Source organism: Patagioenas fasciata, chromosome 1 (assembly GCF_037038585.1).
Source record: "Patagioenas fasciata isolate bPatFas1 chromosome 1, bPatFas1.hap1, whole genome shotgun sequence".
NCBI lineage: Eukaryota > Metazoa > Chordata > Aves > Columbiformes > Columbidae > Patagioenas > Patagioenas fasciata.
Genome location: NC_092520.1, coordinates 32,067,563 through 32,090,668, shown reverse-complemented (window position 1 = coordinate 32,090,668; position 23,106 = coordinate 32,067,563). Strand labels below are relative to the sequence as shown.

The 23,106-nt window shown below is 37.6% G+C and overlaps 1 protein-coding gene across 7 annotated transcripts in view; it reads left to right on the top strand.

The window, feature by feature from the left end:
* LRCH1 (leucine rich repeats and calponin homology domain containing 1) overlaps nt 1–20,082 on the top strand; it is a 129,245-nt gene extending 109,163 nt beyond the window's left edge. For 3 of the 7 annotated variants that reach the window (XR_010652935.2, XR_010652939.2, XR_010652932.2), the window contains 3 exons: nt 452–529; nt 7,579–7,836; nt 17,451–17,539. Coding sequence is in view for 2 of the 7 variants with exons in the window: in XM_065857661.2 (XP_065713733.2) it covers nt 452–529; nt 17,451–17,564 (192 nt within the window). In the remaining 5 variants the exon portion in view is untranslated. Of the gene's footprint in view, nt 1–451; nt 530–7,578; nt 7,837–8,036; nt 8,207–17,450 lie in introns of all 7 variants that reach the window. The other 4 variants (XM_065857661.2, XM_065857529.2, XR_011738013.1 and 1 more) reach the window with 3 other exon arrangements.
* The last annotated feature ends 3,024 nt before the right edge of the window (nt 20,083–23,106 follow it).

The window sequence follows — 23,106 nt, the reverse complement described above, 5'->3', positions numbered from 1 at the left end:
TGTGTATAGTTAGTATACATTTGTGAGTACATAACAAATTTTAAAACAGCCTGTTAATTACAGTTAAGTCTGTTCCCCACAATGTGTGTTGAAATCCTTCATCAGTTTACTTGTCCCTAAAATCAATATTATCTATCACAAGTCATCGTAAGAGTCAGATTTTAGAACATCACAAGGTGTATGTGAACAAGTAGAGATCTAAATGTGCTGGTGACTTTAATAACTAAGAAAAAACACATGGCATGCACAACTTACATACTCGGATTGTATCTGTAGGCACAATATTTTTAGAGGTGTAGAAAAAAAGCTCAAGCAGAATTTTATGCCTGGTTTTCAGGAGAAGTGTGGAAAACGGTACATCAGTACCAGAAAAATGCAGTAGTTTAATTTATTGACTGCATTAATGTTATTGACTGCTTTTGCCATAAGCCTTTTTTTCTTGTTTTCACAGCCTAAACTTAGTATGGCCAAATGCAGGAGAAATGTGGAAAATTTTCTGGATGCATGCAGAAAACTGGGAATACCAGAGGTAATTTAAGTCTGTCATATCTAGCTGATCAAAACTGCAAAACACATGAATTACTTTAAAGCCAAAGGATGACTTTATGAACTTTAGTATTTTCAACCATAAAGGCATATAATTAAGAAAATTGTTTTAAATAATGTGATTTAATACTGCTTTACTGCATTTAAGTGGATCATGTCATAGCACTTAAGAATTGCAACTTTTGTCTTAAATTAGTAATTCAGTATTATCTCCAGTAACTCCTTGTCTTTGCCATGGAAAATAGAAAAGGAATAAATTATTTAGGTAATATGTAATACATAATTTGGTGAAAGTTTGCAATTTTTTTTTGTTATACAACTGAACTACAGGGTTTTTTTTTTGTTACACAACTTAACTACAATTTTACCCAGTGCTTTTAGAACATGGACTTCATTCTTTTTAATTATAGCTTTCCTTTTCTTTACAATATTAAGATCTCTATAGTATGTTGTCACTAATAACACACTCGTGTCTTGTACTGAAACACTTCTGCAGTGATGTGAAGAAAATATTTGTGTATTAAGTATGGAATGTACATATGAGTGAGGTGGTTCTATAGTGTAGATATAAGTGTTTCAGGAGTTGGAAACAGGGAAATCACAGTGCTTGGTGTTTTCTGCTTTTCATTTAAGAATGGCAGTATTCATCATGTAATTTATTCTCATATTAACAAGGAAAAATATCATTATAACTAACATAATGAATTCTGGAGTTTCGTTTGGAATATTTCGAAGACTCTTATGGTCCAAAAGTACTTACTAAGACAAAGTTAATTTCAAATACATGACCCTCAAAAGAAGGTAAAAGTCTATATAAGGTCTTTTTAATCTGAAAATATGAAAATTGCATGATGTATTTTCCCTGTGTTAATACCTACATGTGACAATATAATTAAGATTGAGTTCCTTTTAGTCTGTGTTTCAAGAATGCTGAAACAAAAGGATATTTTGTGTGTATCTTTCCCACCACCACCTTGGGGAGCAGATGTTCTTGCAAAGATTTCACATGGGAAAAAAAATCCAGTTTGAATTCTTTATATTTTATCTGTAATTGAGTTGGAGGACGGCAAAAATAACAGTTTATTTTTTGCTATTTGTAGGAATTTTGAGGGGAGACTTTTATCTTGCAGCCGCTGTGAATGGTTTATCATAAATGTAATTTGAGAATGCAATTTTATAGGCTGGGCCTCTAAGTCGTAATGGTTGGTTTAGTTCTTGTAATTATGTGATTTAATATGTTAGAATGATTTCATGTTAAAGGTAATATCTTACTTTAGAGAAGATCAAAATCTCAGTGCTGTGAGCTTGTAGACATGGAGTATTTGTTAAGCTGCCCCAAAATTCTTTGTCTTCTGATGCATCATAAATTATTCAGTGGATTAGAATTCAAGTTAAGTTTTCCTGGATATAGCTTGTTGGGAAAGAAAAGGCCAAGAACTGTTTTTGTTGTTGTCAAGAGATCTTTCAGAAATGAAAATAAACCAGAAAAAATTACAAAGATCCTTGCGGTACCATATTAGAGATGGGTAAGCTAAGCCTTAACTCTGAGATCTTTAAATTCCGGATTTCTATAAGTAAGCGTTCTGGAGAAATGCCTTTTAGTTTTCTATTCATAGTCATTTTGTTATATTTAATATATATCTTCTTTATTGCTTCCACTGAAATTAGTGTTGATTTTTTTAGGATTTTAAAAAATATTTTATTATAGTATATTTGATGCAGAGTTACACAGAGCCTTAAACACAAGGACATCTTACTGGTGTGATTTATAAACCAAGCATCTTTATGAACCTAAATAAGCATTAACTTCTCTTGAGGGGAAAATTTCATTCACTTACAATTAATGACTTGCAATTGTACATTTACAAAAAATTTTAAGTACTCTGAGGATATTAATTTTTTATCAGCTGTCAATAATTCGCAAATGTGTATGTTTGCTATATGTTGTTAATATCCATTGTGTTATGGAAGTGGGTGGTAGATGATAGAACTTTGCTGCATCTTGGAGGGCTGTGTATTAGGAACACAAAGTTGTATGACAGCCAGTATGACAGTTAACTGTCAAAGTTTTTAAAGAAGTACAGATGGTGTGTTTAATGCTGCTTTGGGTTGATGAGTTGTACATTCCTTGACTACCTCTGGACAAGCCAGTAAAAGGAATGTAGTGAATTATTTCCTGGTTTTTTTAAAAACAAGCATCTTATGGTGAAGTGATAGGTTCCACTTATGGATCCTAATAGCCATACATGTTGGGCTTTTGTGTGGTACTCATCTCCATGTTTAGTTCCTGAGAACTGGCTTGAAATTCTGCTGCATGGTTTTATTTTTAAGGATTTTAAATTGCTATAGTTCCTGATGTTTTATTTTCAGTTATTTAGGGAATGGAATAGAGTACATGCTATTTCCTGAACTCCACAGATTTAGAATAATATCCTGTCAAATAATGTAAAATGAAAACAAGAAAATTGCTAAATAATTACTGTGCTGTGCTGATGTGCAAGGTCTCTCACTTCTGTGGCTTTCAGCATTCAATTCTTGGGTCAAAATTGCTTTCCCCAGAATGAGCCTGGGAAACTTCATCCAACTGTAGAAAAATGCAGTTGGTATCCATGTTTAAATGTGTCTTGATAAGCATCAGGAGTTGGTGTCTTGACCAAAGAACAGCAAATACAAATTCAGGAACATGAGTATCACTTCATAATGACCTGGTATGTAGATGATTCTGGAATTTTGTGCCAACTGTTGTCAGAAAGCTGGTAATGAGAATTTTAGTGCGAGAGGGTGCCGTGTTGAAATAACTTTCTGTTAATGGCCATATGATGTTCCTCATCATATGCAGAAGGGATGTGTTGGATCATAAGCAAAAGGGATGTTTTAAGGATATCAGAGGTTTTTGTAAATGATTTTTTTTTTTACAGTTTTGTTTGATGTGAGAAAGAGATGGTAGCAGGTAAGCATCAGAAAGCTTGAAGATTCAGAAAAGTCTGTGGCTCTCAGAAAGTACCTGACAGAAAAGGCACAATCTTTGTCGCTTAGAAAAGTACAAAAGATTTCTTTATTTTACCTCAAAAGATTATTTTACAGTGTTAACTAAAAACTGTCAAATTGCTGAATCTCCTCTATAATAGCTATAGAATGTCAAACACTCCTAATTTTTGGCTGATACAGATTGATGAAGCAAGTGGCAGTAGATATAACTAGAGATATCCATCCTGCATTTTTCAGAATGGCATACAGTGCTTGGATGGTGCCATTCACTGGAGCAGATTGTTAATGTCGTATGAACACACTTCTAACATCACTTATAACACTTACTGAGTCCACTTATATTTCATCCACCCTCTCTCACTTTTTGGGTTTAAAAAAGAAAGTTTTTTAAAAAATTTATTTCTCTTTGCGTTTTTTGTGGCCTCCGCAGTGTTGCATGTACCAGTTAAAATGCAGTCTTACTCTTCTTAGTGGCATCTCATCCAGGGGTATTAAAAATGATCAGGAGAGTTTAGACATTTGATCATCTTTTCACCCTTTGTTGGGGATACTTTAGGTCAGAGAAATTAGGTAAAAGAGTTCTTTTTTAAAAAAGAAAGGCAGACTTTTCCTATTTACACACACACTCTTGTCAATCTTCATATAGCTTGAAAAAATGTTAGACTTGAATTATCATGGTTAATACTAGAATGGTAATTTCTGTTGATAAAAGGCAGTGATAAAATCTTTCACAGGCAGCTGTTACAGCAGGTTTAAGTAGCTTCTGTGTTCCAGCATGTCAGTCGTGGTGCAGCAGGGTTTAGTGGGACGAGGTATTTCTCAGGTGGGAATGAGAGACTGCTCCCCTGTCTCAAATTTTCAGTCAGCTACTGGGTTTACCTCTGCTGAACAGAGAGGAGCGTGATGGCAAGGAACTGGTTTTTTGACTCAAATTGTCATGTGAAGATTCACGTTACAAAAGCCTTAGCGGTGACCCTTTCTGTGTTGTTGGAGCCCTGCAAATGGGAACTGTTACTACATCTCATCTCCTTCTCTGAAAACTAGTTTGACTACGTTGCAGTGTCAGCTAGAATTATTTTAAAAATCATTGTGATTTGCGTTAGTGTAGGAATGGCTAATTAAGTAAAACAAACAGAAAAATCACAGGAGGTTTTCGTATGCTACACCCAGCAGCACAAAGCAGAAGAGGCAACCAAGCAGGGAGTGTCAAGTGCTTTATCTTTTATCCTTCTATTCGTTGTTTAACTGGTAATCGTGTTTCTGAGTTTAATGCAAGGTATATTTTTATTGCCACTTATGCTTTTTTTTCTGACCAATTCACGTAAGCAGTAACTTCTCCATAGTTTCATCATGAGACATCCCTGAAGTTGCAGTGAGTTTTATCAGGTACGACTCCTTTCTCCACCATTTCACTCTGTGCTCAGCAATGTGCCCCATTTGGCCAGCAGGCTGGAGTTAAGTGGTTCAGTGTGCTGTCGATTACAGTACTGAAAGCATCATTTTGAGGTTCCTTTCATTTGTGTTCTGAGTATAGTGTATATTCACTGCAGACTTCATGCTTCAATGCACTTTTGCAAACTTAACCTTGACTTTTTTGCCAAAATTTGAGGAGGTTGGGTTTGAAATACTCTCTGTTCTCGCAGTCAGTGCTGGAGCATGGAGAATGGGGGTGGTTTGTGCACATCAGCAGCTGGTTATGCTTTTGTTGTTCCACTTCTCCCTTACTGTGTTTATTCTGTGTGCATGTTTTGGCAACTATACGATTTGATCACGTAGCTTCATAGATCTAACAAGTCAGTCCATAAACGTAAGGATTAAGTATCTTTTTAATTTTTATTAGTAATAATTTTAGTCTCCTAAATGAAAAGGGCAGAGCTTGTGATAGATGGATGGGTGGGTGATTGTCTTTGCAACTTTATGTGGGAGTCATGGGCTTCTTCACTATTTCATTATGTCATGTTTAGTTTGATATTTTAATTTCACAGCTTCTCTAAAATTCTGGAAAATGGAAATACTTTCACCGTTACTGAAAAGCTATATACATATATGTACTTTTTTTTTTATCTAGAGTTACAATGCAGAAGTTTAAAATACACGCAGTATAAACATTTTACTTAATGAAGTGTGAATGTAACACCAAATGATCCGTTATCACAGCACACAAAAATAAGCAAAAATGATCACACATCTTTCAGGCTTCCCCAGATTTCACTGAATTTCACTAAAGCACAGCATGGCGGTTCCCATAGGAAGTGTTTTCTGCATGTGTTGGCTGGTTTTGTATGCTTTGGCTTCTCCTATATGCAGCTTAGTGTGTTAATCTCTGGTTAGCAAGTTCTTCAGTCTCTGGAAAAATTCAGCCTATCTACCAGCTCTCATTCTCTAACTCTGAAATGACTTCCTTCACCATTTGAATGCAGAAGGGACTGTCATGGGCTTTTTTTGGACAAAAACTATTTAAAGGTTTGTGTTTCAAAGTGCTGTCCAACTTTTTATATAAATTGAAGTTCAGTGTTTCTTAGCTATTGGATTTTGGGTTATGTTTACAACAAGTAGGAATTAAGTCTTTTATGCTGTTTTAAAACTAATCCAGCATTTTCTGAGTTTATTGGTATCTTTGGTAAAAGTGCAATGTTACATAGTTGGTAATCATGAGTGAGTATTTTGTTTGCCCTAAAACTAGTTTCTCTGGTAAGCAGCTCGGGGATGTGGATGTTCTTGAATGCAGTACTAGTCCTATCCCATTTTTAAAACAAGATCAGCATGTTTTGTTCTGTCTGTGAGTTTGCATCCTTTAGAAAAAGCCAAATACAATTGCACTGAAGTTTTTTATTGCACTAGAATTTTGAATTGAAAAAAATATGTAAAATGCCTGTAAAAAAGAAAGCCTTGTTACTAGGTAGGGTTGTTTTCCACCTCTGTGTATCTGCTGGCCTGAGTAAGAAAGCTAAAATTTTGCAGCTTAAAAAGTGTGACTTTTTGTGTATGAATTATAGTTCTGACTTCCAGTTTCACTAGTCACTTTTCAGGACAGAAGGGCCTTTTAAATATTTTAAAGTTTAACTTATTGCCAACCAGGCCTTTAAACTTTGCACTAACAGAAGACAGACATCTGAACTTCCACGTCTTCATTTATTGTGTTCACTCTCAGTTTATCAAGTGAAACGAAAAGCTGCTAAAGAAACGGTGTTCCCATGAAGCAGGGGATCTCTTTCCTACTTCCCGTAATTTTATTCCATAAATATTCACCATCTTTGATAGTTGAGGCCTCATTTGCAATGTAGAATGATATATCTTAGATTGCCTTTTGAAAGTACTAGTTGTTGCTTGGTTTGATTTTACTGTTAAATATTGTGTATGCATTTGATATTATTATTACATGTTACACTTCATTTTGTATAGCTGGTCTATAATAAATTGCTACATGAATTCATTGATACCTTCCAAAAAAAGTATGGGAATCTAACCTGTCAATAACTTTTTAAATGCTACTTAAGAAATTTAGTGTCAAATTCTTTGGTTTGGATGATTTTTTTTCCACCCTCCAGTTTCCATCCCAGGGTATCATTTCAGGTGATATTTGAATAGCAAGTTTTAGATTATTTACTATGTTAGAGAATTTTGCATACTTCATATTTCTGCTGCTTGTGCTTATAACAGCTTTCTAACCCACTGTTTGCTGTTTTGTAAGTTAGATATTTTATAACTGGTTCCGCTTACGCATTTGAATAAGGCCCAGGTGGACAAAGGTGCGCAGATCTCATTGGAAAAATCACATGCACCTCCTCACCCTTGTGAATCTGGGCATAACTGTGGAAGGATTTGAAGGATTGAGCTCTTCTAGCTTAACTTTCTGATGTTACACAATAGCTTCAGTATTTAGACAAAATAAAAGAAAGCTGGGGTATCTAGTGACTAAGGAAGAAACGATTCCTACATGTTTATGCTAGAATATTGTGATTATTTATCAATATCTTTCCATTTTTGTATTTTTAATTTTATGCACTGTGTTTTTTCTGTTCTAATGGCTGCCCTTCGGGATAGGCTGACCTCTGCTCTCCGTATGACATCCTGCAGTCGGATATTCGGCACATTCGAAAGACTGTTGACTCTCTGCTCGCCCTCGGGGAGAAAACCCCACAATCAACTTCTACCTTTCGCTCCTGGGATCTAATAGGCTTTTGTCTTTTCCACATACTTTTTATAGTCTTGATGTACATAACTTATCACTGGAATGTGCTAACAGCATAACCTGTTCGCATGTGCACACAAACTTTCTGCTTTGTCTCTGACAAATTACAGGTACTTAATTTCCTTCCTTTGTCTTGCAAACTTCTCCCTTTCCCTCGCTTCCCTTCCTTGTAATATCTTTATTAATCTCTTGGAACAGGGGAGAGGGGGCATCTTGAAGGCAAGGCCCATCTCTTCTCCCCCTCTCCAGCCCTAGTTTAAGAACTTATGTACCTCTTTATTTATAATTTGTTTTCTTTTATGTTTCCTAGATTACACACTAATTGTGTTAAAGCAGTGAAGCTACTCTTGTCCCATTTTGGGGTGTAAGCTAGATGTTTAACACAAGCTAAACAACCGAGCCTTTTGCTTTTTGTGAAAATCCAAGAAAACTGCAGGTATTGAAGCAGCTGAGGCAACTCTTAATAGATGACAGTATTTTGTGAGTTGGTGCCAATTATCTCAACATACATTGTGTTAAGAGCACTTATAGAACTGTCTTTCAAGTTACTGTTAGTTTTTAATCCTTTAGATTAACAAGAGTACTGTAACTTTAAAGACTGATGGTCATCTCTACTGTTGCGATTAAATTCTGTAGTTATGTTTCCCTCCTTCTGTTTTGTTTTCCTCCAGATTCCATAGAACAATCTTTTTCTTCTGTCGCAGAAAGCAGCGCTGAACTGCTTTTAAACACTTACGTTGCACTGCAAAGATAACTGTAAATGGGTGGTGGGTACGAGCAACCCATAATATGGCAGGGGCTCCAGAATGTTTCAGATGAAGATTTTGGAGTATAGTGTGAGACAATAGGATAGTCTGAGAATAAGCTGTTAGATTCCTGTATCTGCCATTCTTAACGTCAAACAAGTCATGTCACTATCTTGTCTCTGTTTCATCACCTGTGAAAATGCAGGTAATGTTTGTTTGTTTGTGTAACAAAGACAATGTAGCTCAGAAAATAGATAGTCTAGGAAGGTGCTAGATTTTCCACTGTAGGAGGTTTTACAGAGTAGGTCAGACAAACGTTAGCCAATATCTGTTTTGGTCCGTTTAACTCTGCCTGTGGTTCCAGTGCTGGACTGATGACCCCTCCATTTCCCTTCTAGTTCTGTGTTCTGTTCATCTATTGTAAAACTTGAGTAAGACATTTTGTTGTTGTTGGTTTACTCCTTATCAACATGATATAGACAAATGAAAACAGATTAAAAAATACAAAACCTCAAATATAAATATATATTGGTATATATTGCAATATTGGCCTAGATGCTGTTGATTAAATTTGCAATTCAGTCGTAGGCTAGCTAACCTACAGACCCCAGTTTCGTGGCTTTGAAATACATACATTCATTTCTCACTGCCTAATACATTAAAAAAATACCTATAGACCTTTAGAGTATAACTAGTATAAGAACTTGTATGTTACTGATTTTTCTGACCATATGGTTATGATTTAGTGCTATACTATAAATATCCCTATTCCATAGATAGTTGTAAAATTTTATTTAAAAACTTATAAATGCAGTTATATTCCTGGTTTCCATACCTTAAATATATACATACATATATAAAAAGGATTAAATGTATGATTAGATATGTATTTTAAGATGTGGAAAAATAATTTCAGATGATTGATAAATCAAATATTTTTAAAGTGTTTAGTGTCTAGCAGCTTCTAGTGCATAGATAACACAACTCTACTGTAAAGAGTGTCTTTTGTGACTAGACATGAGTTCAATGAGTGCTTCTATGTTCTTTATACTTTAGGTACTAGTTATTTGGGTGTGTAGCTATGGAGTTGTGCCTTTCATCCTGCACAGGTCTGTCTCTTATCTATGTGCATGGTTTCAGTGAGTAGAACATTGGACATTTGCTTACTCAGAGTTGGAGCCCGACATTTAGGCTTCCACTTTCAGCAGATCTTTGCCTTGATTTTGACTTTGTTTTAATGATGTTGCTTTTCTAGAGAACTTGAGAAGGTGATGTAAACCGTGAATCAGTTCAGAATACGTTGATTGTTTAATTCTTTATAATCCAGAGTTAGTATATAAGGCAAAAGTAGATGTCTTCTCCAGAGCTGGTATTTTACTCCAGCTCCCATAAGTAGTAGACAGGTCTCCTGTGAATGCTTCGTGTTGTGCGTTCCTCATGTAGTACCCATCTACATATATGAGCATATTTTAACATTTTTTGACATTAGAAAATCAGGTGGTAAAAGTTGTTGCTGCCATCCTATAGTACACATCTGTCTCGTTTTACATTAAGTCTGATTATCCACTGTATCCAACAGCTTTGGGAGGGAGGTAAGAGAAGTAGTAGATCAGTGTGCTTTGCATTTCCAGTGTTCAGAAATTGACGTTATGTCTTCAGTGTTTTTGAATGTTTTCTCAGACTGGATTAGAAATGGAAATATCGTTGTGCCCATGTAGACCAACTGAAGATACCCCAATCATAATGATACCTAATTCTCAAACTTGTCCAAAGTTTTAACTACACAATTGCTTACCATGCAAACAGGGTTGTCTTGTAGTTACTCAGAGTACATTTTATCACGGTTTTCAACTATGACAGTATACAGTAGTCAAAATGTAACAATACAAGCACTTTTTTGTAGTTACAGAATTGAAACTATCTTGATCCAGACTTGGAGTTGACAATACTCGCTTCATGACAAGCACAGCCTTAATACCACACATGAAGCTTATCTGGTTTTGTATTTTTTCCTGGTTGTTATTGATAACACTTCCAAATATACCTAAATCTTACAGGAAAAGGAATAGTAAAATATACCCTTACACTTCTCTAAGAGTGAATATAGTAATATTTCTCAAAATCTATTTCAAACATAATGCAAATGTGAAAAATCCATGGCTGCCCATCCCTGAATCCAATAATTCTCCTAGTAAATGGGGAGGTGGAAACTAAAACATATATGTAATTCATTAATATACTCTAATGGGCTCTTTGCTAAATTCAGGGTCCTGTTTCTGTGCTGCTGTTCCTGTGGCTTTAGTACTTGGGAAACCAACAGTTCAACAGCCTGGTGGTTCTTCACCTCTGAGGGGATCCCAATGTTGAGACATTCAGTTATATACACTTGGTACTTACTGCCCACATTCAGTTATATACACTTGGTACTTACTGCCCACAGCCAGTCACATGGTTAAGTTGATGGCCTTGGGTTTAAAAACAATGTACTCTGTAATTCGCCCTCATATTCATTGATAACATTAATTATATTTGCTCCCCGATTTGTTTCCCCATTCACTTCTTTCCATTACAGTGGTCATCAGTGACTTTCAAGCTGTGACTTCTTGATAAATTGATCAAATCCAATCTGTACTGTGGAGGTCCTGTCATTCCTACTGCAGTAAAGTAATAAATACAGACTGTAATGATTTAATTTAATATGCATGCAGGTAAAATGTATTTGCGCTGAATTGCAAGGGCAATTTTGATGTGAGGATTTGGATTTGTTTTTCCTTGAGGGAGAAAACAGATAAATATTTTGAAATGTAGGTTAATGCAGTGTAGTAGTCCTTCAAATGCCTCTTTCTTCAAATGTATATTAACAAACTTATGCAACTGAAAACTGAATCTGGATCCCATTGTGTTCCTAATGAGTTTTCTGAAAGGCTACACTTAAATGTGAATGGGAATTGAATTAGACCTGAGGAAATATTCAGTCCAGTTTTCTACTCCATAGACATTAATAAGTTTCCAAATGTTGCCACGTAATTGTTTTTCACAAAAAGAATTATTCTTGGCATTTCAGTCCTACTAGAAAGCAGTCATAGATTCAAGTTTAGAAAATATCATGGAGCAGGTTTTGTGGACCATTGCCATTTCCTTCATTTCTGGCACATAAGCTGCATTATGCAGAAAGAGCAGTATAAAAATACTTTCGGGTAATTACCCATTCTACTTTGATACAAAACATTCTCATTCCTTCACTTCGTCTCTCAGAATTTAATGTATAAGGTTATGGTAAATTCAGTATTTCAAGTTTAAGTGCATGTTTTCTCTTGCTGTTCAATATGTGTCTGTCTTCACGAAGTTGTCTGTTCCCTTCAGTTTCAGGTCACTGTTTTCTAGAGCACGTTAGAATGATACTGTGAGGTGCTTTGGCAAAATATATGGTCTACTTCTAAAATTTTGTGGCTGAAGGCCAGAATCTGTAAAGCCCACCATCTGCAAATACAGTTCTGTAAATATTAGCAGTTTATTACGTATTCAGAAGATGCACAAATTGAGGTATCTAACTGGCTGTAACTCCAAATACAGAATTGCAGCTGCAGTATTGAAGTACTGGAGGTCTGGAGGTTTTTTTTGCTATGTCAAATCTGGTCATAAGTCCATATTCCACAAAACATACTAATCTTTCCTTTGTAAATTAAAAGAAAAAAATGATTAAATATACCTGTAGCCTGAATTACTGTGCTTTTTGATCTTCTGCTCTTTTCTTTTGGACTTCAAATGGTAATTTGAGGGCATTTGGGTACAGACAGACATGATCAGTAATAGTGGATGAGGAAAATATATATCAAAAGACCTAATTTCAAATTGCCTTAGATACATGAAAAAGTAAATGTTTACTATGGGGTTTTTTTCAGCTCTTTAGAAAGAAAACTTAACCCTGGCCTAAAGAAGTCAAGGTTTTATGTATTTGACCCAAGTTTGCTATAACATAAGACCCTGATGTTTCTTTTCCATTTCAGAGTAGTTGGCTCCAAAAATTGAATGATGTGCCTTACACGGACTTATTTTTTTAATTTGCACTTGGAGAAACTACACATTCCACTATATCATTGTTTTCTGAGCGCTTTTCCCCTGTAGATCTGAAATCTCATGTTCTACAAATACGAGGAAGAAAGAGAAAGGCTCTTGCCAAATTGTAGAATTCCATTTCTCTGTATTTTTGCTAGCAAATGTAGTTGGCCCCTGATGTCGATGTGGCCAGTTTGCTGCTTGCCCATGTGCTATAATAGCAACAACTGCTTTTTCATAATGAATTACTGTCTCTGAATTGTCAAGCTGTTTGCCCTGGCATAAACCAGTTCAAACAATTATCTTGACTTTGAAGGCATCTGATCGCAAAGAAAACAGACGTATATGAGTAGCTTGTCACGTATCTTTGAGGGATTAGTATTTTTTTACACCAGCTAAATCAGGCGTTTTGTTCCAGGATTAGAAACTCGCTCTGGCAAGCACATACACACGTGTTCGTTTGTGGGTACGCCTGTTGTACTGTCTTGTTGTTGTTGCTGTGACTCAGCCTCCTGGCTGCTGCCTCCTTTTCGTCTTTTTTTTTTGATCAAAAGGAGTCTGTTCTTTTGTTCCGTGATGAGTTTGAAAACATCTTTATCCATTCATAATGGTTATGTGTTGGTAGAAAGTGGTTTGCTTGTAACATGTAATTAAGTTCCTCTGTGTTCCTAGGGTGAAAAATTACATTTAAAATTTAGATCTTCATTTTTGTAATAGAGATAAAGACATTCAGGTTCCTATGAATGGACTGACAGCCCTTCCCTCCACAAGTGTTTTTAAAGATATTTAAAGACTGTTCTTGAGAATTAGTAGCCAGTTCTTCTGTCCATATTCTGTTCAGTGATGGTTTCAACAGGGGTATTTTTAGAGAGACGATTCATACTACCAAATTGAAGTGTTACAAGTTTGATGCTAATGTAAAAGGGACAGAAATTTTATTAAGGTGAGGAGAAGTGGGTGAAGTTGAGTCTCCTCAGGGTCATGGGTGAGTTTCTTGATTGGTCAAGCGTATTGTCTCAGAACACCAAGATTTAAGAAAACTTTTTGAAATTCTCATGGTTTGCAGCTTCATGGCTCTGCTGTCAGTGGTTTCCAGGTCACGGTTGTAGGGGGCTGGAGAGTGAGGCCGAGCATGGAAAGTGGATTGTGCTGCAGGGACTGTGGCTGAACGTCGGGACTGAGACCCCTGGGATCTTGGCCCAAGGTGGCTGTTGTTCTGCAGAAAGCTGAGCTGATTATCTGTGTGCTCAGGATTCATCTTTAGCAGGATTTGGTTTTTCGTATTCTGAGATGAGTTAAATATGTTATTCTAAAGCTGTGATTCGAAAAGTATGTGAGGCAGTATTGATGAAAGCAATTTCCAAAGCTTTAAAGGTAATGATTAGGTTTTATATAGAGAGTTGATTCATGACACATTTAAGATGCAGTTTGTCATTTTTAGGAGAGGGCATAGGTCTCATTGTCAATTTTGGAAAGTTTATTGTAGCCACGTTTAACTGCAGAATTAGAAAATATATACCAAGTTCCACCTTCTGCTTAATAAGAGGAGACTCCCAATTGTATATATTCGAAGAACTAATGAAGAATTATGTGTAACATGGAAAAGTACCATGCTTTGAAACTTCTCATGCCTAGAATGAAGTTGTACAGTCCTTTTTTTTTATAGGCCTTCTTAAATAGCTTTCCTTATTTCAGTATGCATCTTGTAAGTACAGCAGGAGGAGAGAGGTTGTTTTATACAAACTGGATTACTACACTGTACTTAAAATAATTAGATAATGCATTCTCTTTAAAAGGAGAAAAATTATATTGTATGGGGTTTTTTTAATTAAATGGGGCATGCACTCCTTTATGCTTTTAGTGAAAATCTGCTTATAGACAATTGCAAAATTCCTAGCGAGAAAGCATGACAGAATAGTTCTCCAAGTGCTGTAAGGTGCTACAAAAACTATGAGTTTAGAGTTTAAGTTTTTCTAAAGGAAATATTCTTAATTGTGACCTTTTCAGCAAATTTGGCCTCAATAGAAAAATTTAGAATATTCTCAGACATAAATATCTAGCAAGGTAAATTGTTTTGGGGCTGGGTTTTTGGATTCAATCCTTGCCTTTCATTCTTACTAACTAATCACTTAGTTTTCAGCTATTGGATTTAATGGGCATTATTATTTACTGCCTTTTGTCTAGCAGGGAAGACTAATGAATTAGTGGCGTGTTGTGGGCCACCCAATCTGGAAACAAGAGCCCACTGTACAAGTGGACTGGAAAGAAGCAGAAGAGAGCAGAGCGAATAACTTTTCACTTCAGATGTCTGATTTGCATTCTCAATAAACAAGATGAATATATTTTTTCTGAAAGTTATCAGAATCAGAGTATTGTAGATTTGTGTATGAACTGTGTCCCAAGACATTAGATTGGAAAAATGTTTATGTTGAAGCATTCAAAGTAGAAATGGTTTGGAGTTGGTTGGTTTTTTTTTCTTCCTTTTATTTGATATCACTATCTTCTTTTGTAGCCACTCCACAGCTAATCAGGTGTCAGTTAAGGAGTTTGCATCCTAGAATATATTTACATATTTCTCTGGAAAAGATACTCACTCTGGTTTGTTTTTCTGACTGAGATACCGACCTGCAAGCTCCCCTCCCGGGGAGAACGGTTTCTGACAGCTTGCGGGTCGGTATCTCAGTCAGAAAAACAAACCAGAATGAACTGCAGGACCCAGTGTCTTAACTTAAATGACCAGTTGAGGGGAGGTTTGGGATGGAAATCTGAGCGATGAGCTGGAATGGCTGCGAGACGGGGATATTCCTGTGTGCAAACCGCTGCAGCAGAGCCGGCCACAGCCGCAGGCAGGAGCAAACGTAAGTGCGAACCCAGTGTTAGCAAATGGCCAGAACATTCCAGCATCTGCCCTGTGGAGAAATGGATGTTGCTCCATGTCTTGCAGACCTGCTCAGCCAAGCTCTTTGAAAGTTACCTGTCTGAAATAGTTTTTTAGGTCTGTGTGTGTAGAAGGAATCAGCAGTATTTGTTTGGTGTTCTTAAAAAAAAAGATTAAAAATTAAATTTAAAAAATATTTTAAAAATAAATATTAAAACAGCTTAAATAATAAATATAAAATACAAAAGCCAAATATAGATAAATTATCAGTGTCATATGTCATAATTGTTAATAAAGTTTGGCTCTCACTTTTTAGGTTCAGTCGTTAATAGGTAAGTTTTGTGGATTTTCTCTCATTGAGGCCAGAACTGGAGTGTGAGGAACTTCACAGAACATTTAAGCAAGCGAAGTGTTGGTTGTGTGTAAAAGAAGTGCTCATTAACAAAAAGGAACCAACATCAGAAGACTCAGAGCAGCTGTTTAAGGCTGGTAGGATTCTGAGGAAGCTGTGGCCCACTGGAGACTTCCTGAGCAAAGACTGGGCACCAGTGGAAGCAGATAAAGCAATTAAACATGGGCACATAACATGATAAAAACTGTGTTAATTGTTCTTCTATGTACCAGCTCCTGTTCCATCATCCTGAATATTGTATTTCATATCATGGGTTCATAGGGTTCAGAAAAGGGACTAGAGCTGAACAGATTGTGTCATGAGAAGAGAGGTTGAAGAGATTAGTGATGTTTAAATTGGAGATATAATCAATGTGAATACGAGGAAGTGTGACAAAGGACCATGAATTGTATAGTAACCCTTAGCTGACACTACAGAAGCAAGAATATTTAATAGAAGACAGGCAATTAATTAAAATATCTCAAATGCATCAGTAGTTTTAGAAGCTGTAGGTTTATTGAACAGCAAAGAGATTCAATTCTGAGAATATCAAAACAGCCCTCTCCTAAAAAAATCAGTATCCTGTGCCTGCTGATGGTCATGTATGGATGCTTAGGGAAAGAACAGAGGTGAGATCACATAGATGGTGCCTTTTCAAACTGTAGGCAATCTGATGTGCACAGTTTAAGGCCTTCATGAGCCACACCGTATCCACATGTTTGTGTTTAATAGTATTGCTTGGGGTTTTTTCTCTGTATATTTTTGTCATCCCGCTTACACTTTTGGCTTCCATGTTGTGGCAATGAGTCTCACAGCTGTGATTATGGTTTGTGTGATGTAGTCTAGACTTTCCATTTTATTTTTTACAAACCTACTGCCTGATTTTATAATTTCATGAATTTCATTAATGGGAATACCCAGTTACACTAAAAAAAAACTTTTCAGAGACAGAGCCAAGTGTGACACAAGCAGTGCTTTCTGTAGTGATTCTCTGAGGTGTCTTGTTACCTGCAGTATTTACTGTTTGACTGTCTTCTGGTGGAACCAGCAGGTTTCATCCTGGCCATGATTGCTGTGTCCTAATGGTGCATAAAGTTGATTCCTGGATATTTCAAAATAAGCTGCTCAATACTCAGAATGAAACACTTTGCCCATTGAATGCACAACATTACACACAGGTTTCTGTTAAAGCTACTGGGTGGTTTTCAAGGTGCGTATCCTGGGGCCATGACCTACCTGTCTAGAGCTCAGCGGTAGAACTTCTTTTGACCAAAACCCACCCTTCTGTCCCCAAACACACTCATATATATTTATATATGTTAAGTGGCAAATGCCATGTTATCTCACTTTGTAGGTGAAGGTTCAGCGTGTACTTGCTGGCCCTCACTCTTAGTTGATGTTTATATACTGTAATGACCACAGGACAAGCTGTTTCCCGAGGCCCAGAATATTAACAGATCTCTCACTAATTCTAAGGTATAATGAGAGCAAAATCAGACACTTTCTGTTAAAATCACGGGAAGTTCTTTTTTGATTAAGAATGGGAAGCGGTTCCTGCTCGTTGGGCTTTGTGTTCCAACCGTGTTCATGTAAAGCAAAGTTTTAGTAGTGAGTACTGAATATCCTAATCTTCTCTCCTTTGTCTTTTTCTAGGAGAAGCTCTGCCTACCACATCACATCCTAGAAGAAAAGGGCTTGGTAAAAGTGAGCGCAACAGTTCAAGCATTGCTAGATGTAACCACAGTGAAACAAACTTTGTTCACATGAAACTGCTCTCGCTGCTGTTACCAGCTCCACTGTGCCATCAAAGAATCAAAATACTGCCCGTCTGTTCAAACTGCATTGAAAAAAGCCAGTACTCCAAGAGTATTCTTATACTTCTGATTTTAAAATCATCTTTCAGACTGTACACGTGCGAACTACAAACCAGAAACTAAACAGAAACACTTTCTAGAGCAAATTGGCGCTTCACGGCTTTTCTAGCTCACTTTGTACAGTGCTCACCGAAACAGCCACCTCTCTGCCACTTACAAATGCGTGGAGTACACAGCTGTCTTGCAGCAAGATACCTTCATATTATTAAACTAAGAATCATTATAATTGGGGCAGGGGGGAGAGGGAGGGAGAGTAAATCAGGCCACGTTAGGTTTTTCTGCAGTTGCTTCAGGCTGTTGCCTTTTAAAGATATCCTGACATAAAATATTTATATAAATATTATTTATTAGTGAGTTGTTATTCATCCTTTGGATGCAAAATGTAAATTAGGAAACTGTATTTTATTACTGCTTTTTTGTGGTTAAACACTTTATTTTAATATAAATATTTAGTTATTTTTTATTCTACCTGGTGTGCAGTAGCTCTAGATCTCCGTAAATTGTATTTTCTAATCTGTAAGATAAAAAGCAAACAAAATAGGTGCTTTTATTAAAAGAACAGCTAGCTGGAATGGCATTGGTTATTTCTTGAATTTGTGGAACATTGGTAAAAATTTGTCTGCATTCCATTGAGTTTCCTACATTCCAGTAGCACTTTTCCCCCCACTAGGCTGAATTGGCTGAAACTGAGAGCACACCCATTTTATTTGTATATAGATGTTTAAAAAACAATAAAAAAAGGAAAGATGTAAACTTGAAAAATAAATGTGAACAAATATTTTTGATTGCTTATTTTACTATGCACAAGACATTTAACTTTTGCCACAACAAAATGAATGATGTGCATTAGGATCATGTGTCTTGAAATATAATTTTGCACTGTAACTTCATTTCTTTTAAAGACTACAGCACTACAGAAAAACTAATTAAAAATAGCACAAGAACATGAATTAGACAAATTACCAGGTAGCAAAAACAATCTGTTTTCTTCAAAGATGCCATTGAGAGGAGATAAAATGATCAGAATTGCCAAAGGCCATCTCAAAGACATGATCTTCGAGATACAACCAGTGCTGCTCCTGGTGGTCTCCATCACTGTCCCACAGAACTGTGAGCACAATGTTCTGTAGTGTGTGTTTGCAGGATCTGACCTCTAATCCCACGTCAGCAATAGGAAATAAGGTTCTTTTTCTTATCGCTATTTAACATTTTTAAGAGATTCTTAAAAGCCTAACTTATCATTAAAACATCATGTGGTTTAGATGGAAAAGTTCCAGCACATCGTTTCTCACCGTATCTGGAACATCGGTTTTTCTTTCAGACGAGAAGCTAGGGATGCAACTCCAGCAAGCGGAACGGGAACGCTGCACGTGGTGAGCAGGTCAAGGTGGGGGGGGTCAGGGTGTGCAGGAGGCGGTACTTCAAAATGCATAAGCACAAAAAAGAGGCAGCGGGTGGTGGGAGGGTTAAGTATTTCAGCAAGAGAATGTGGAGAGAACTACTGTATAAAGTTTTTTGGGAAGGATGATGCCTGTTTGTCACTACTGTGTATCTAGGCAAAGGTACATGGATGTTCACAGATGCTGCATTTAAAACCACCAGTATTCCAGTCGCAGATTTTTAGTGGTTAATACCATATTTGAATGCAGACGCTGCCTTTTAATACCACAAATTGCCAATGTGCTGGTCTGTGCTGACTGCAGCGTGTTAGGAGGAGGAAAGTGGACTCACAAACAATGAGACATACAGTATGCATGGGATATCCAGTTACTTCAACCAAAGCAAAGGTGTTTATAGAGGGAACATTGACTTAAATTGCAATTTTGATTGGCAGCTAGCGTGTTGTTTCCTATAAAATGTACTCTGCACTTTAACACTAAATTAAAATGTATTTTAATATTTCACAGAGCTGCACAAATATCAGTTTTGTCAAAAAGCACGAGCAATGTAAAGAAAATAAGTTTTCAGGTCAGAGTTTATCAAATTTTAAAAACATTCAAAGATCGAGTATAAAAATAGGAATATTGATTTCTGTATCTTGAGGGATAAAATGCAGGTTTCCTGAGTATTTTTTTACAATGTATATATGGCAACATGAGGCTTTGTAATTATTATTTTGACAGATCTTGGTTTTTTTCATAATTAAAATGTTGTTTTTCTCCTGATAGTGTCTTTCAGTATTTGCTTGAAGTTGGCTGTAAATAAATAGCTCTAAATATTTTGTAATACAGCTTTTTTATGCAGTCTTAACCTGTATGGCTAAAAAGAGAATCTTCATGAATCTTTGTATACTATTTATATGTGCAATAAAACATGCATGGCAAATCTATAATACCCTAAGCAGTGAACATAATGTATATAGAAAATCTTTACTGTAGTTACAATTAAACTATATTATTTGTAGAAACCCTTTACTGACTACCCCTGTGACCGACATTTTATTTCAAAGAGATGGTGTTTGGAGGGCTCAACACTGGGAATGATAGATGAGGGTTTGGGGATGGGGAGGATGATGTGACCCAAATAAATGAATTTTGCAGCTCAAGTAGGAATACGATCCAGCTGTGAACTGTTGAGTTGGTGTTGGTTCCTGCAGCTTTGCTGCTCCTGTTGCTCCAGATCTCCTGCCAGTGGAATTACCTGCCCCCTCTCTGCTGCCAGGGCTTGGGGAGAAGGGAGATCCCCCCTTCGGTTTGCTCCTGCCCACATCGCCATACAATGTTCTTTTTACTACTTTTGCACAGCACAGCTTTTTTTCCTCCCTGCCCTCCCAAAATGCAGAGGTTCTTCTGACGGCTTTTGCTTTAGCAAACAAAATCTGATTATTTCTTTATTCCAGTGAATCCAGCAATAACGCTGTACCACTTTCTGACCTGGGGATAACCCAGTGTGACAGGCTGTGCTGAGCTGCTTTGCCCTTCTCCTGTCTCTGCAGAAACAGGCAGTAGGGACCACTGCTTGTAGGTCATAGCATAGAGCTTTCTCTTTCCTGTGCAGGTTTCTGAACTCATGTAAGTAGAGATTTCACTATTTTCTCATTTCTTTACCTTAACCAGGTGATCCTATGGTTGTGTTGCTTTACTTTTGGTAGTGGATTGTGCAAGGGGCGAATCTTAGGGCAATGATTTCCAGGGGAGATCCTGCTTTTAATTCCCAAGGAAGCTGAGCACTTTTGTGGCTGTTGCAATACGAAGCTGCATTAAATTCAGCAAAATTTAGGCAGAAATTGTCCAGCAGCAGTCCCAGAGCAGCGCCTGTTGAACAAAAGGCTGCTGAGGGCCCTGTCCAGCTGAGGCTTGAGCATTGCCAGTAACAGGGACCTGATGGCCACACAGTTCTCGTGAAGATGGCACAGAGACCCTCAGTGTCTGTAGCCACCTGCACAAGTGATTCAGGTCTCCCAAGTCTTCTCATGGGTTTGTGCAGGACTTGCAGCCTGTGTACAAGGGCGGTTTGAGGGCCCTGTCCTGGTCAGCCCTCCAGTAGCAGTGTTGTAAGAGCTCCGGGCAGTTTCTGTAAAGCCTTGAGGTTACTGAATTCCAAAGCAAGTTTTCATGGACTCAATAGAGCCCATCAGATGCTTAACTGAATCTGCTCCTGCTCACAAGCGAGGCAACCGCAAGTCCCTCTCAAGGAGGACGGCAGCAGCACTGCAGGTAAGTGCTAAGTTTTATTAAGAAGGGAGTGTATGAGGGTAGTCAATTATTATGAGTGCTGAGTGGAAAATGTGACGGGTATTTTCGGCTCTAGAACTTGTAGCTGGGCAGTTGTTTGGGGAAGCCGATATGGTAATTGATCTCTTGCTGGACTGTAAATCAAGGATACAGAAAATAAAGCTCCCCACAGTATAACGGGAAACTTAAAATTATGCCATATAAATTTATCAGGTATGAAAGAGGGCCTTCGGCCTCCCCCTGCAGGTCAAGCTGTCGCATAGATCATTAAACCAGCAGCTTTAAAATTGTTTAAAAGTACTTAGAGTAAATTACAGGGCTAATCTGCTTTTTCATCTCTTCCAATATAACATGCAGGTGCACACACTCCTGTTAGGGAATGACAACAAAAAAATGGCATGCCCCTTTCCCTTTAATGCAATTATCAAAATGCATTAGGACAAAAACACTAGCTGGGAGGTAACAATGGAAATGTTTATCATGAGCAGCCCCTGCACCAAGGTGGACACCCCGACCCTGCTGCTACTCTGCTCTTAGCACTCGGCACAAGGCTGCAGTACGAGCACAGCGCGCGGGTGCTCCCGTCCTGCGTTACTCGCAGCCCAGTCATTCACATGCTGGATCCAGCAGGGTGGTTGCGTGGTTGCTGCGGAGGGAAGGAACAACTAACTAGAAGCTGCCACACATTAAAGTCTTTGAGCCAGTTTTGCTGTTGTGGGAGTGGAAAAATCTAAATGTTTAGCACTTGTGGCTAATTATTTTTTTTTTATTAGTGCCCTGCTTTGTAAGGAAAGAGGAGTCAGTTAGTGTCTGTTGTAAAGCTACATACACAGTGTGTGAAACTTGTGTTCAGCATTTCGGAGACCTCTTGCAAAGTACAGAGTCATATCTTCCCAGCCTTCTAAGCTTACTTCAGAAATAGGTAGATGCAAGACTGATAAAAAAGATAATACATAATTTAAGCTAGTCACCACCATCAGAAATAAAAACTCCCAGCATCAGCCTCTCTGCAACCTGGACTTGAGCAGGGGCTGGCAAAACAGGAGAGATACAGCACTGCTTACAAAGCAAACCAGTCCTACATCCACCCTATTATGGCAAGAGTGAGTCAAGGTTTGAGCAATGATGTGGGTTCAGCTGAACCACAAGAAAGCAGAGGTTACAAGTGATTGACTGAGCACAAGATAAAGAAAGAGCTTGCTGGAACAATCTCTGTACTTGCTCCACATGAGGTACCCAGCAGAATTACACCACTGGCAACTATTTTAGATCTACATTGTTTTCAGCAATGAGCCACCAGATCACCTATAGACAGAGAAGGCTTTTTCCAGGGCTGTTTATCAGTTTCCTCTCAGTCCCATTCCATCTAAGAAAGCCATAAACAGAATGACAGAATGTTAGGGATTGGAAGGGAACCTCAAAAGCTCAGAGAGGGAGACTCCACACCCACCCTGGGCAGCCTGTTCCAGTGCTCTGTTAACCTCACTGAGAAGAAGTTTCTTCTCAAATTTAAGTGGAACCTCTTGTGTTCCAGTTTGAACCCATTATCCCTTGTCCTACCATTGGTTGTCACCGAGCAGAGCCTGGCTCCATCCTCGTGACACTCACCCTTTACATATTTATAAACATTGATGAGATCACCCCTCAGTCTCCTCCAAGCTGAAGAGACCCAGCTCCCTCAGCCTTTCCTCATAAGGGAGGTGCTCCACTCCCTTAATCATCTTTGTTGCCCTACACTGGACTCTCTCCAGCAGTTCCCTG